At 50.3% G+C, this 15,788-nt stretch overlaps 1 protein-coding gene across 1 annotated transcript in view; it reads right to left on the bottom strand.

Annotated features, from left to right (window-relative positions):
• LOC120062919 (protein patched homolog 1-like) overlaps positions 1-15,788 on the bottom strand; it is a 133,622-nt gene that overhangs the window by 9,545 nt on the left and 108,289 nt on the right. The window contains exons 14-15 of the mRNA XM_039012978.1: positions 2,390-2,527; positions 1,983-2,125 (exon numbers count right to left, since the gene is read on the bottom strand). Coding sequence (XP_038868906.1) covers positions 1,983-2,125; positions 2,390-2,527 — 281 coding nt within the window. The remainder of the gene's footprint in view (positions 1-1,982; positions 2,126-2,389; positions 2,528-15,788) is intronic.

Raw genomic sequence — 15,788 nt, 5'->3', positions numbered from 1 at the left:
TCATCTTCTTTTCTGGTGCTCCTAAATTTCATGTAGTGCTCCTAACTTTAAAAAAACACTGGGAGCAGTAGTGCTACCAATGAACATGTTTAATTTAGAGCCAATATGCTTAGCACTTAATAATAGGAACCTTGTCTCACACCTCCCAGGTGTTAGTTTTCATTTGCATTTCTCCCATCCTTCCCCTCAACTACAGTAGCATTGAAGTGTGTGTGTGTCTGAGAGAGAGAGAGCGAGAGAGCAAGAGAAAGACAGAGAGAGAGGAGAGAGCGAGAGAGCAAGAGAAAGAAGAGAGAGAGAGCAAGAGAAAGACAGAGCGAGAGAGAGAGAGAGAGCGAGAGAGAGGGAGAGAGAGGGGGTAGAGTAGAAAGGGATGGAGGGAAAAGCGGCCTTCACGGATGAGTGGTGTTTCAGGTAGATTCCTGTGTGACATGCAGGCTCAGGCACAGCCTTAACGCCCGACTGACGCCACAGAAAGCCACAGAAACACCACAGAAACACCACAGAAGATAACACACTTGAATAATGTGACACCGGCAGGTAGAAATGTTGAAACTGTTCATTACTGCTTGCAAAATAACGTCCATAAAGGTTAGAACACCTTACAATGCAAGAAGATACCAGTATCTCCCAGCTTTGTAGGCTAACGTTCCTTGCTAGCTGACAGCTGAAGCCAACATCAATTCACTACCCCCCCCCCTCCCCGCACACTTTTATAAAATAAGCCACTTCTCTGCAAATGATGATGAGCAGTACAATAAAATAAGTCTCAAAATTGAAGGGAAACAGATTGTCTGTGATCTCTATCCTCTGAAATCAGCCAAAACAAGCTCAATAACTCAATGTATGCGCACACTCTTATTGAATATGCATTCATGTAAATAGGCCTAGAATACATATTGATTCACCCAGTTTATCAATGGAGATTTACCATTCAAATAAATGATTACCATTATGTTGTTAGATTGGTAAAAACTAAGTCAAATGTACGATTGTATAATTGATTCATTAATGCATACATGGCTGCCTGACAATTTTTTACGTAAGAAATGTCAAATGTAATGATATTGAATGATTGAACAGAGCAGTAGCTGAGTTTAGCTATCTGGATTAAGTGCCATTCTGAGACTTTGGTTAAGAGGGTCACCGTAACACCGGTACCTTTTGGACTTCTAATCCCTTTTAAACATTGTGTGTTTGAGCTACAGACTTCTGTACCATTGGATTCGTCCATTTCTTCTTGCATCCATAAATACCCAACATTAGTCTGTGTGATTGGGGCTGAACTAGAGCGGTGTTTGTGAGAGAAGGACAGATCCTGAAGGAGCCCTTGTTTTACAAAAGTGTCTGTAGAATGCGAATGGTTTGAGCGAACACGCACATGTAACATGTTTTGCTTTATAACGCTCACAAGCTCCACAATAGTATTTAGAAGGTAAGGGGTTCTTCTACATAGAAGATCATAGTAAACCACAGGACAGTGTCTATAATACAGGAAGGGGTTCTTCTAGATAGAAGACAGGAAATCCCAGGACAGTGTCTATAATACTGTACGGGGTTCTTCTACATAGAAGATCACAGGAAACCCCAGGACATGAAGCACATAGTTGCTGTCACAAACTCCACACAGTTGTTACTGACTAGTTTGATATTCATTTCCCAGTGAGCAAACAATGTCTGTACTTACAGCATTCATATAAATTCATTTCTATCAGGCTTTTGCTGGCATTTTTTTAAATAAATGCAATTGTTTATGTCAAATTGTTTTGTGCTTTACTTGTAGATATTGTGAGAGATTGAGTGTGTGAGAGAGTATGAGTCTCTTTCCATGAGTGTGTGCATGTGTATTTGTGTATTGTGTGTATTTGAGTGTGCATGTAGTCTGTGTGCATGAGTGTATGTGTTCATGTGCGTGTGTACTGTATGTGTGTGTGTGTGTGTGTGAGAGAGTGTGCGTGTGTCCCACAACTGGTCCCACTCACCTGACGATGAAGTCAAACTCAGAGCCTGCTAGCATGAGGACTCCTAGTAGAGTAGAGAAGGCTCCGTCCAACACAGGAGCAAACATGTGTTCTAACGCCAGCACTGCCCGTCTGTTACGGTCCCCTATCGCTGTGAGGAACGCCTGCAACGTACACAAGCACACACACCTCATCAGAAAAACTATAATGTAATTTGTAAATATACAAAACACTTTCTGTGTGTGTGTGTGTGTGTGTGTGTGTGTGTTATGTTAAGCTATTTTAGGCTTAGGGGTTAGGTTTACAGTTAGGGTTATGCTATGGTTAGGGTGTTTTGGGTTAGGGTTTATAGAAAATAGGATTTTAGGTCCCCACAAGGATAGTAAAAGTTATTGTGTGTGTGTGTGTGTGTGTGTGTGTGTACTCACTAGAGCAACATGTACAGTGAACTCTACTCCTATGCCGACAGAGGCGATGAGGATGACCACAGGAACAGCACTGAGCTTGATCCCTATCAGCCCCATCATACCAAACAGCTCCACGGTCATCAGAGACAGGACCAGGACCTGAAACAGACAGACCGCAACACAACCGTTATTGACCATTAGAGACCATCTTCAGTTTTAACCTAGGGAACAACCCCAGCATGAATTCAAACATCTCCACGGTCATCAGAGACAAAATCCTCCAAAGTCCCCACAAGGATAGTAAAACAAGGAAAATTCTCCATCGAACCAAGAACCACATCCTCATGAGGACAAAGGCCATTAGTGTAACGCTCGTCGTTAGGAGAAAGAGAGGAGGACCAAGATGCAGCGTAGTGAGTACTCATATTCCTTTTAATGAAAACCGAATACTCGAACAAAACAACAAACTAACGATAAACGAGAATAACACGAAACGAAACAGTCCTGTCTGGTGACATACACAGAGACACAGAAAACAGGAACAATTACCCACAACCCACAAAGACAAAACAGGCTACCTAAATATATAATCAGAGACAACGACTAACACCTGCCTCTGATTGAGAACCATATCAGGCCAAACACATAGAAACAGACAAACTAGACATACAACATAGAATGCCCACTCATATCACACCCTGACCAAACAAAACATAGAAACATACAACGCAAACTATGGTCAGGGCGTGACAATTAGGTTTAGGGTTTAGAGGTAAGAGTTTAGGGTTAGAGGTTAAGGTAAAGGTTAGGTTTAGGGAAAATAGCATTTTGAATGGAAATCTATTTTGGGTCCCCTCAAGGATATTTAAATGTTTTATTTTACCAGGTAAGTTGACTGAGAACACATTCTCATTTACAGCAAAGACCTGGGGAATTGTTACAGGAGAGAGGAGATGAATGAGCCAATTGGAAGCTGGGGATGATTAGGTGGCCATGATGGTATAAGGGACAGATTGGGAATTTACCCACGACACCAGGGTTAACACCCCTACTCTTACAATAAGTGCAATGTTATATTTAGTGACCACAGAGTCAGGTCACCTGTTTAACGTCCCATCCAAAAGACAGTAAAACATGTGTGGGCTGTGTGTGTGGGTTGGTCCTTCTATACTTGTCGGGACCTAAAATACCCAGAAGTTCCCACAAGGATAGTAAAACAAGGAAAATTCTCCCTCGTGGGGACATTTCCCACGTCCCCATTAGGATAAAGGCTATTTTAAATGTAGGGGTTAGGTTTAGGATTAAGGTTAAAATGAGGGTTAGAATTAGGGTTAGGGTAAGGGATTAGTGGTTAGGTTTAGGCTTAGGAGCTAGGTTTAGGTTTTGGGTTACGGGTTAGGGAAAATAGGATTTTGAATGGAAATGTATTTTATGTCCCCACAAGAAAAGAAGAACAAAACGTGTGTGTGTGTGTGTGTGTGTGTGTGTGTGTGTGTGTGTGTGTGTGTGTGTGTGTGTGTGTGTGTGTGTGTGTGTGTGTGTGTGTGTGTGTGTGTGTGTGTGTGTGTGTTAGGGCTTGGAATTGCCAGAGACCTCACAGTACAATACATTTTGATTTGATACTGCGATTTTATTGCAATTTTATGTTCCAAGCATATTGCTCACTATATGACAAGAGAGATCATGAGAAAATGTGTTTTGATCAGTAATGGAAATAAGTGCTGAAAAAATGTTGGTTCACTATTTAAAAAGAAGATGGAAAATAAGCTATAGGATGACAAATACCAGACCTAGCAAAAAGCGATTATATACATAGTTTTTAACAAATTGATACCTGGAGTCAAAGTCATCACTAGTGTGTGTGGCCTGTAGCTGGGGGTAAGGGGTAAGGGCAGGGGTGAGGGTTTGGCTACGGGGGTTAGGACGCAGGCGATAGGGGGTGTAAGGTAGGATACTGGTGGCCTGGTCTGGACAAAGCAAATGGATCAACTTGAAGCACCGCCATAACTTGTCATTTATTTGGTTTGTAAAGCTAGAGCAGGGGTTTCCAACAGGTAGATCGTAGCACACCTATGAGTAGCTCGCCAAGCAATTCTGAAAGTACATGCATTTTTCCCATTTGTTCCATTGCAAACTGTCTTAAACATAAAGCTCCCGGCTACTACCCAATAAAAAGCCACATTGACATTATCCCACACCTGGTTAACCACTACTGGCTTAAAAAGCCAAACGTAACACAATATCTGCCATTTAATTCCCAGCAATATTGCCCCTGTCTGTCTGTTTGGTGTCAGGCAGAAATGGAGAAAAGAGACAGAAGAATGTATGATGGACAGGGATAGAGAGAAGTTGCTTTGCAAGATATCTATACCTGAAAATGCATGATCTGGGTGATTTATGGATGATATTCAGCAGTCACATGCCTTATTTACTTTGAAGAACTACTAAAAAAGTGATTTTGTCAGGCAGCATAGACAGAGGCTCTATAGAGATGAGATGATGACTTGGAATGAAATGATAGTCATCAAATAAAACACATATACTATACATAACAACTGAATATTTTAGGGTAGACAGAAATACTTTCCCCAATAACCTTCTAAATGAAATGTTAAGTACAAAGTAGGCTTACATGGCAGAACTATATCATGATTATTTGTATCAATTGAGTGGCCATTGTTTTACAAAATCTGGCATGTGCTGCAGCAGTAGGCCTAACAACAGAAACGCTAGATCAACACATTCCTCTCTTGCTAGATGCTCAATTAAAGGGGATTTACCCTCTGAAATGTGTTCGTTTTCCCCTCAGACCTAAAACATTTTATTCTGATGTGATTTAAGCATTGACATGGATTCAGAACATCCATTTTCATTGTTTCTCTATGAATAATTGTATTATTGAGAGGAAAAAAACTGAAAGAAATTCAAAACCGGGAAAAATAAAACAGAAAACAGAATTCGGGAAAATTCAAAAGATTATTGTATGGGCCCTGTCATGCTGAAAACTGTTAAGTAACCATTATTTTACCAGGTATATTGACATTTATTGTACAGTATGCAGTGCATTCGGAAAGTATTCAGACCCCTTGACTTTTTATGTTGCAGCCTTATTCTAAAATGAATTAAATTGTTGTTTTTTTCCCTCATCGATCTACACACAATACCCCATAATACCCCAACAAGTGGCAGGAGTCTTTGAAGCGTCCTCTGAAGCCCCCTCCTGCTGTTCAAAGACCATTCACTGGCATTTTCTACAAGAAATCTGCCTCCAGAAGTAAAAGCTTCTCCCAAGTGGGTGTGACACCTACTCCTGTTGCCTGCTGCACTGCTGCTTGGATTCCACCTGGCGATCTGTTCACTGTCTGCCCTGGCCTGTCTCCCCCGGTCTGGTACAGGTACCTCAGCCACTTTCACCTATCTCTTCCAAGCTTTCGCTTGCCTCCAGCACACACGCACTGTTAGGGCGAGTGACTCTGAACTTACAATGGCTAGCCCCAAGTCGTTATATATTTAAAAAAAAATGATGTTCATTTTGCTATTTGCCTCATGACTCCTGCATACTTTGTTGAGTACAAACTTTCTTCACCCAACCGTGGGACAGACTATGTTTGTTCCCACACTCAGGATGCTGACTATTGGTTACACAGACTTTTGGCCTCCATCCTATTCTAACCACCTCTCGCCGGCTTTTTTTTCATGCTACCCGATGAAATTTCTGTACAATATGATCTTGTTGCAATCTGATGCACATTCAGATGTCAAAAATCAGCACTGCAGAGCTCTTCCTGTCCTCTGCCGTGCATTGATTGTGTTACTGTTGATGATATCTGGAAATGTGCATGTATACCCTGGCCCATTTACTGTTGCTAGCCCCAATTCTGACTTGTGCTCTGATATCTGCTTCACTGATTTCTGCTCTCGTAAAAGCCTGGGTTTCTGCACGTTAACACTAGAAGCTTATTACCTAAAATGTATCAATTGAAAGTGTGGGTTCATAGCTCCAATCCAGATGTGTCGGTCATTACTGAGATGTGGTTAAGGAATAGTGTTATGAATACTGAATAATGTTAACCTTTATTGTTATAACCTTTTTCAGCAAGACATATCTTCCAAAGGTGGGGGAGTGGCAATCTTTACCAAGGATCCCCTTCAGTGCGCCAGTTGTCTCCACTAAGTCTGTCCCCCAAAAATGTAATTTGCTGGTTTTAAGCATTAAACTTCCAAATAGCTCTTTGTTGACTGTTGCTGGGTGCTATTGTCCTCCATCAGCACCGGCCTGTACTCCTGGCCCCTTACACTAAGTCTGAATTTTTCCTGCTAGGTGACCTAAACTGGGACATGCTTAAACCACCTGACCAAGTCCTAAAGCAATGGGACTCCCTAAATCTTTCTCAGATTATTACCAATCCCACAAGGTATGACTCCAAACACTCAGAAAAGGCTACTCTCCTCGATGTATCCTCACAAATAATCCTGATAGGTACCAGTCTGGTGTTTTCTTTAATGACCTTAGTGATCACTGTTTTACAGCCTGTGTTCGTAATGGCTGCTCAGTGAAACGACCTGTCCTGATTTGTCATAGACGCTTGCTAAAAAACTTTAATGAGCAAGCCTTCCTTCATGAACTGGCCTCTGTAAAATGATATAGAATCAGCTTGGACCTTTTAAAAAAAAACATGTCCAGTGGTATTTAAAAAAAACACGCTCCCATAAAGAAAATAAGAATTAAAAACAGGTTCAGCTAGGGATGCACGATATATCGGTGAACATATCAGAATCGGACGATATTAGCTAATAATGCGAACATCGGTATCGGCACGATGTCTAGTTTAACGGCGAAGTGAAAAAACGATGTCAAAGCTACCGTGCATACCTATATAACGTAGGTACAGGACGTAATGATGCCACGTAAAATTTTGCGCTACACGTGCAACACAGCATTCCTAACCTAGCCCACAATGTCTGCTGTGTGGATCGAGCAGTCATCAAGTCGAGCAATCATTTGAAAGAGTAAGAACATTTCAGTGAGACAACTCAAAGGTGAAATCCATTAAAGCCAAGATAATGGAATTCATTGCCCTTGACAATCAACCCTTCTCTGTCGTGGGTGATGTTGGCTTTCGCCGACTGGTCGAGCACCGGTACACACTACCAAGTGCGCTATTTTTCAGATGTTGCCCTACCGGAGTTACACAATAATAGCGTCACTTCTATTAGCTTCACGACATAACTACTATGGAATGCCGTTTGGGTCTTTGCATGTCAAAAAAGATACAGTAGCACTGTCAAAGCTGTACAAAAAGTCTGCAAACAAGCAAACACCGGCCACGAACAATCCGTTTACAATACTGCATTGGTAATAAAGCATCATTTGTTCCGACCGCAACTTCTGATACACATCAAATAGTGTTATTTGACATGTATCTTTTTTGACACGCAAAGACCCAAATGGTGTTCCATTGAAATCCTGGTTAAGAATGAAACGTGATTATGTTTTACTGGTAATGGGGACATATGTAGATGCCAACAAAATAACTTATTGGTCAGTGTGGTGTGTGTGTATGTCACGTTCCTGACCTGTTTTCTGTTGTTTTTTGTATGTGTTTGACGGTCAGGGCGTGAGTTTGGGTGGGTAGTCTATGTTATGTGTTTCTATGTTGGTTAAAGGGTGACCTGATATGGCTCTCAATTAGAGGCAGGTGGTTTTCATTTCCTCTGATTGAGAGCCATATTAAGGTAGGTGTTTTCACATTGATTGTTGTGGGTGGTTGTCTCCTGTGTCAGTGTATGTTACGCCACGCGGGACTGTTTCGGTTTTGTTTGTTCGTTCGTTTTATGTAGTCAGTTTTCCTGTTCTTGCGTTCTTCGTGTTTCATGTAAGTTCGTCGTCCAGGTCTGTCTACGTCGTTTGTTGTTTTGTAATTATTCAAGTGTTCGTCGTGTTTTCTGTTTTGTTGATTAAAAATCATGTCTTATCTCAACGCTGCATTTTGGTCTAATCCTTGCTACTCCTCTTCGGATGAGGAGAAGGAGGAAGCCCGTTACAGAACCCCGCACCAAACCCGGATCAAGCAGCGGGACCACGAACAGTGGTCCACGAAAAAAGGATTGCAGGATTTCTGGAGTTGGGAGGAAATCATAGAGGGAAAAGGACCCTGGGCTAAGGTGGGAGTGAATCGCCGCTTTGAGGAGGAGAAGGAGGCAGCCACAGCCCAAAACCGCAGATATGAAGGTACGCGGCTAGCAAGGAAGCCCGAGAAGAAACCCCAAAAATTTCTTGGGGGGGGGGGCTAAGAGGTAGTGGGCCAAGAGCAGGTAGGAGACCTGCGCCCACTTCTCAGGCTAACCGTGGAGAGCGGGAGTACGGGCAGACACCGTGTTACGCAGTAGAGCGCACGGTGTCTCCTGTACGCGTGCATAGCCCGGTGCGGGTTATTCCACCTCCCCGCACTGGTAGGGCTAGATTGAGCGTTGAGCCGGATGTCATGAAGCCGGTCCTACATATCTGGCCACCAGTACGCCTCCTCGGGCCGGCTTACATGGCACCAGCCTTACGCATGGTGTCCCCGGTTCGCCTACATAGCCCGGTGCGGGTTATTCCACCTCCCCGCACTGGTCGGGCGACGGGGAGTATTCAACCAGGTAAGGTTGGGCAGGCTCAATGCTCAAGGGAGCCAGTACGCCTGCACGGTCCGGTATTTCCGGCGCCACCTTCCCGCCCCAGCCTAGTACTACCAGTGCCTACACCACGCACCAGGCTTCCAGTGCGTTTCCAGAGCCCTGTTCCTCCTCCACGCACTCTCCCTATGGTGCGTGTCTCCAGCCCAGTGCCTCCAGTTCCGGCACCACGCACTAAGCCACCTGTGCGTCTCCAGAGCCCTGTACGCACTGTTCCTTCTCCCCGCACTCGCCCTGAGGTGCGTGCCCTCAGCCCGGTACCTCCAGTTCCGGTACCACGCACCAGGCCTATAGTGCGCTTCGAGAGGTCAGTGTGCCCTGTCCCTGCTCCCCGCACTAGCCTTGAAGTGCGTGTCTCCAGTCCGGTGCCTCCAGTTCCGGCACCACGCACCAGGCCTACAGTGCGCCTCATCCGGCCAGAACCATCCGTCTCCCCAGCGCCGTCTGAGCCATCCATCTCCCCAGCGCCGTCTGAGCCATCTGTCTGCCCAGCGCCGTCTGAGCCATCTGTCTGCCCAGCGCCGTCTGAGCCATCTGTCTGCCCAGCGCCGTCTGAGCCATCTGTCTGCCCAGCGCCGTCTGAGCCATCTGTCTGCCCAGCGCCGTCTGAGCCATCTGTCTGCCCAGCGCCGTCTGAGCCATCTGTCTGTCCAGCGCCGTCTGAGCCATCCGTCTGCCCAACGCCGTCTGAGCCATCCGTCTGCCCAGCGCCTTCTGAGCCATCCGTCTGCCCAGCGCCTTCTGAGCCATCCGTCTGCCCAGCGCCATTAGAGCCGCCCGTCTGTCCCGAGCCATTAGAGCCGCCCGTCTGTCAGGAGCCGCTAGAGCCGTCCGTCAGTCAGGAGCCGCCAGCCAGTCAGGAGCTGCCAGAGCCGCCAGCCAGTCAGGAGCTGCCAGAGCCGCCAGCCAGTCAGGAGCTGCCAGAGCCGCCAGCCAGTCAGGAGCTGCCAGAGCCGCCAGCCAGTCAGGAGCTGCCAGAGCCGCCAGCCAGTCAGGAGCTGCCAGAACCGCCAGCCAGTCAGGAGCTGCCAGAGCTGCCCTACAGTCATGAGCTGCCCTACAGTCATGAGCTGCCCTACAGTCATGAGCTGCCCTACAGTCATGAGCTGCCCTCCAGTCATGAGCTGCCCTCCAGTCATGAGCTGCCCTCCAGTCATGAGCTGCCCTCCAGTCATGAGCTGCCCTCCAGTCATGAGCTGCCCTACAGTCATGAGCTGCCACCCAGTCATGAGCTGCCACCCAGTCCGGAGCTGCCACCCAGTCCGGAGCTGCCACCCAGTCCGGAGCTGCCACCCAGTCCGGAGCTGCCATTAGTACAGAGTTGTCCCTGTCCGGAGCTACCTCTCTGTCCTGAGCTACCTCTCTGTCCTTAGCTACCTCTCTGTCCTGAGCTACCTCTCTGGCCTGAGCTACCTCTCGTTCCTGAGTTGTCTCCTCTATGTAGGAGGGGCCTTAGTGAAGGTTCCTGGACCATGGTCGGGGGCGAGGGTCGCCACTCAAAGGACGCTAAGGAGGGGGACAAAGACAGTGGTGGAGTGGTGTCCTCGTCCACCGCCGGAGCCGCCACCGCGGACAGATGCCCACCCAGACCCTCCCCTTGAGTTTTAGGGGTGCGCCCGGAGTTCGCACCTTGAGGGGGGGGTTCTGTCACGTTCCTGACCTGTTTTCTGTTGTTTTTGTATGTGTTTGACGGTCAGGGCGTGAGTTTGGGTGGGTAGTCTATGTTATGTGTTTCTATGTTGGTTAAAGGGTGACCTGATATGGCTCTCAATTAGAGGCAGGTGGTTTTCATTTCCTCTGATTGAGAGCCATATTAAGGTAGGTGTTTTCACATTGATTGTTGTGGGTGGTTGTCTCCTGTGTCAGTGTATGTTACGCCACGCGGGACTGTTTCGGTTTTGTTTGTTCGTTCGTTTTATGTAGTCAGTTTTCCTGTTCTTGCGTTCTTCGTGTTTCATGTAAGTTCGTCATCCAGGTCTGTCTACGTCGTTTGTTGTTTTGTAATTATTCAAGTGTTCGTCGTGTTTTCTGTTTTGTTGATTAAAAATCATGTCTTATCTCAACGCTGCATTTTGGTCTAATCCTTGCTACTCCTCTTCGGATGAGGAGAAGGAGGAAGCCCGTTACAGAACCCCGCACCAAACCCGGATCAAGCAGCGGGACCACGAACAGTGGTCCACGAAAAAAGGATTGCAGGATTTCTGGAGTTGGGAGGAAATCATAGAGGGAAAAGGACCCTGGGCTAAGGTGGGAGTGAATCGCCGCTTTGAGGAGGAGAAGGAGGCAGCCACAGCCCAAAACCGCAGATATGAAGGTACGCGGCTAGCAAGGAAGCCCGAGAAGAAACCCCAAAAATTTCTTGGGGGGGGGGCTAAGAGGTAGTGGGCCAAGGGCAGGTAGGAGACCTGCGCCCACTTCTCAGGCTAACCGTGGAGAGCGGGAGTACGGGCAGACACCGTGTTACGCAGTAGAGCGCACGGTGTCTCCTGTACGCGTGCATAGCCCGGTGCGGGTTATTCCACCTCCCCGCACTGGTAGGGCTAGATTGAGCGTTGAGCCGGATGTCATGAAGCCGGTCCTACATATCTGGCCACCAGTACGCCTCCTCGGGCCGGCTTACATGGCACCAGCCTTACGCATGGTGTCCCCGGTTCGCCTACATAGCCCGGTGCGGGTTATTCCACCTCCCCGCACTGGTCGGGCGACGGGGAGTATTCAACCAGGTAAGGTTGGGCAGGCTCAATGCTCAAGGGAGCCAGTACGCCTGCACGGTCCGGTATTTCCGGCGCCACCTTCCCGCCCCAGCCTAGTACTACCAGTGCCTACACCACGCACCAGGCTTCCAGTGCGTTTCCAGAGCCCTGTTCCTCCTCCACGCACTCTCCCTATGGTGCGTGTCTCCAGCCCAGTGCCTCCAGTTCCGGCACCACGCACTAAGCCACCTGTGCGTCTCCAGAGCCCTGTACGCACTGTTCCTTCTCCCCGCACTCGCCCTGAGGTGCGTGCCCTCAGCCCGGTACCTCCAGTTCCGGTACCACGCACCAGGCCTATAGTGCGCTTCGAGAGGTCAGTGTGCCCTGTCCCTGCTCCCCGCACTAGCCTTGAAGTGCGTGTCTCCAGTCCGGTGCCTCCAGTTCCGGCACCACGCACCAGGCCTACAGTGCGCCTCATCCGGCCAGAACCATCCGTCTCCCCAGCGCCGTCTGAGCCATCCATCTCCCCAGCGCCGTCTGAGCCATCTGTCTGCCCAGCGCCGTCTGAGCCATCTGTCTGCCCAGCGCCGTCTGAGCCATCTGTCTGCCCAGCGCCGTCTGAGCCATCTGTCTGCCCAGCGCCGTCTGAGCCATCTGTCTGCCCAGCGCCGTCTGAGCCATCTGTCTGCCCAGCGCCGTCTGAGCCATCTGTCTGTCCAGCGCCGTCTGAGCCATCCGTCTGCCCAACGCCGTCTGAGCCATCCGTCTGCCCAGCGCCTTCTGAGCCATCCGTCTGCCCAGCGCCTTCTGAGCCATCCGTCTGCCCAGCGCCATTAGAGCCGCCCGTCTGTCCCGAGCCATTAGAGCCGCCCGTCTGTCAGGAGCCGCTAGAGCCGTCCGTCAGTCAGGAGCCGCCAGCCAGTCAGGAGCTGCCAGAGCCGCCAGCCAGTCAGGAGCTGCCAGAGCCGCCAGCCAGTCAGGAGCTGCCAGAGCCGCCAGCCAGTCAGGAGCTGCCAGAGCCGCCAGCCAGTCAGGAGCTGCCAGAGCCGCCAGCCAGTCAGGAGCTGCCAGAACCGCCAGCCAGTCAGGAGCTGCCAGAGCTGCCCTACAGTCATGAGCTGCCCTACAGTCATGAGCTGCCCTACAGTCATGAGCTGCCCTACAGTCATGAGCTGCCCTACAGTCATGAGCTGCCCTCCAGTCATGAGCTGCCCTCCAGTCATGAGCTGCCCTCCAGTCATGAGCTGCCCTCCAGTCATGAGCTGCCCTCCAGTCATGAGCTGCCCTACAGTCATGAGCTGCCACCCAGTCATGAGCTGCCACCCAGTCCGGAGCTGCCACCCAGTCCGGAGCTGCCACCCAGTCCGGAGCTGCCACCCAGTCCGGAGCTGCCATTAGTACAGAGTTGTCCCTGTCCGGAGCTACCTCTCTGTCCTGAGCTACCTCTCTGTCCTTAGCTACCTCTCTGTCCTGAGCTACCTCTCTGGCCTGAGCTACCTCTCGTTCCTGAGTTGTCTCCTCTATGTAGGAGGGGCCTTAGTGAAGGTTCCTGGACCATGGTCGGGGGCGAGGGTCGCCACTCAAAGGACGCTAAGGAGGGGGACAAAGACAGTGGTGGAGTGGTGTCCTCGTCCACCGCCGGAGCCGCCACCGCGGACAGATGCCCACCCAGACCCTCCCCTTGAGTTTTAGGGGTGCGCCCGGAGTTCGCACCTTGAGGGGGGGGTTCTGTCACGTTCCTGACCTGTTTTCTGTTGTTTTTGTATGTGTTTGACGGTCAGGGCGTGAGTTTGGGTGGGTAGTCTATGTTATGTGTTTCTATGTTGGTTAAAGGGTGACCTGATATGGCTCTCAATTAGAGGCAGGTGGTTTTCATTTCCTCTGATTGAGAGCCATATTAAGGTAGGTGTTTTCACATTGATTGTTGTGGGTGGTTGTCTCCTGTGTCAGTGTATGTTACGCCACGCGGGACTGTTTCGGTTTTGTTTGTTCGTTCGTTTTATGTAGTCAGTTTTCCTGTTCTTGCGTTCTTCGTGTTTCATGTAAGTTCGTCATCCAGGTCTGTCTACGTCGTTTGTTGTTTTGTAATTATTCAAGTGTTCGTCGTGTTTTCTGTTTTGTTGATTAAAAATCATGTCTTATCTCAACGCTGCATTTTGGTCTAATCCTTGCTACTCCTCTTCGGATGAGGAGAAGGAGGAAGCCCGTTACAGAACCCCGCACCAAACCCGGATCAAGCAGCGGGACCACGAACAGTGGTCCACGAAAAAAGGATTGCAGGATTTCTGGAGTTGGGAGGAAATCATAGAGGGAAAAGGACCCTGGGCTAAGGTGGGAGTGAATCGCCGCTTTGAGGAGGAGAAGGAGGCAGCCACAGCCCAAAACCGCAGATATGAAGGTACGCGGCTAGCAAGGAAGCCCGAGAAGAAACCCCAAAAATTTCTTGGGGGGGGGGCTAAGAGGTAGTGGGCCAAGGGCAGGTAGGAGACCTGCGCCCACTTCTCAGGCTAACCGTGGAGAGCGGGAGTACGGGCAGACACCGTGTTACGCAGTAGAGCGCACGGTGTCTCCTGTACGCGTGCATAGCCCGGTGCGGGTTATTCCACCTCCCCGCACTGGTAGGGCTAGATTGAGCGTTGAGCCGGATGTCATGAAGCCGGTCCTACATATCTGGCCACCAGTACGCCTCCTCGGGCCGGCTTACATGGCACCAGCCTTACGCATGGTGTCCCCGGTTCGCCTACATAGCCCGGTGCGGGTTATTCCACCTCCCCGCACTGGTCGGGCGACGGGGAGTATTCAACCAGGTAAGGTTGGGCAGGCTCAATGCTCAAGGGAGCCAGTACGCCTGCACGGTCCGGTATTTCCGGCGCCACCTTCCCGCCCCAGCCTAGTACTACCAGTGCCTACACCACGCACCAGGCTTCCAGTGCGTTTCCAGAGCCCTGTTCCTCCTCCACGCACTCTCCCTATGGTGCGTGTCTCCAGCCCAGTGCCTCCAGTTCCGGCACCACGCACTAAGCCACCTGTGCGTCTCCAGAGCCCTGTACGCACTGTTCCTTCTCCCCGCACTCGCCCTGAGGTGCGTGCCCTCAGCCCGGTACCTCCAGTTCCGGTACCACGCACCAGGCCTATAGTGCGCTTCGAGAGGTCAGTGTGCCCTGTCCCTGCTCCCCGCACTAGCCTTGAAGTGCGTGTCTCCAGTCCGGTGCCTCCAGTTCCGGCACCACGCACCAGGCCTACAGTGCGCCTCATCCGGCCAGAACCATCCGTCTCCCCAGCGCCGTCTGAGCCATCCATCTCCCCAGCGCCGTCTGAGCCATCTGTCTGCCCAGCGCCGTCTGAGCCATCTGTCTGCCCAGCGCCGTCTGAGCCATCTGTCTGCCCAGCGCCGTCTGAGCCATCTGTCTGCCCAGCGCCGTCTGAGCCATCTGTCTGCCCAGCGCCGTCTGAGCCATCTGTCTGCCCAGCGCCGTCTGAGCCATCTGTCTGTCCAGCGCCGTCTGAGCCATCCGTCTGCCCAACGCCGTCTGAGCCATCCGTCTGCCCAGCGCCTTCTGAGCCATCCGTCTGCCCAGCGCCTTCTGAGCCATCCGTCTGCCCAGCGCCATTAGAGCCGCCCGTCTGTCCCGAGCCATTAGAGCCGCCCGTCTGTCAGGAGCCGCTAGAGCCGTCCGTCAGTCAGGAGCCGCCAGCCAGTCAGGAGCTGCCAGAGCCGCCAGCCAGTCAGGAGCTGCCAGAGCCGCCAGCCAGTCAGGAGCTGCCAGAGCCGCCAGCCAGTCAGGAGCTGCCAGAGCCGCCAGCCAGTCAGGAGCTGCCAGAGCCGCCAGCCAGTCAGGAGCTGCCAGAACCGCCAGCCAGTCAGGAGCTGCCAGAGCTGCCCTACAGTCATGAGCTGCCCTACAGTCATGAGCTGCCCTACAGTCATGAGCTGCCCTCCAGTCATGAGCTGCCCTCCAGTCATGAGCTGCCCTCCAGTCATGAGCTGCCCTCCAGTCATGAGCTGCCCTACAGTCATGAGCTGCCACCCAGTCATGAGCTGCCACCCA

Source organism: Salvelinus namaycush, chromosome 18 (assembly GCF_016432855.1).
Source record: "Salvelinus namaycush isolate Seneca chromosome 18, SaNama_1.0, whole genome shotgun sequence".
NCBI lineage: Eukaryota > Metazoa > Chordata > Actinopteri > Salmoniformes > Salmonidae > Salvelinus > Salvelinus namaycush.
The sequence above is the reverse complement of the archived record's forward strand: the minus strand, read 5'-3'. Positions and strand labels throughout refer to the sequence as shown.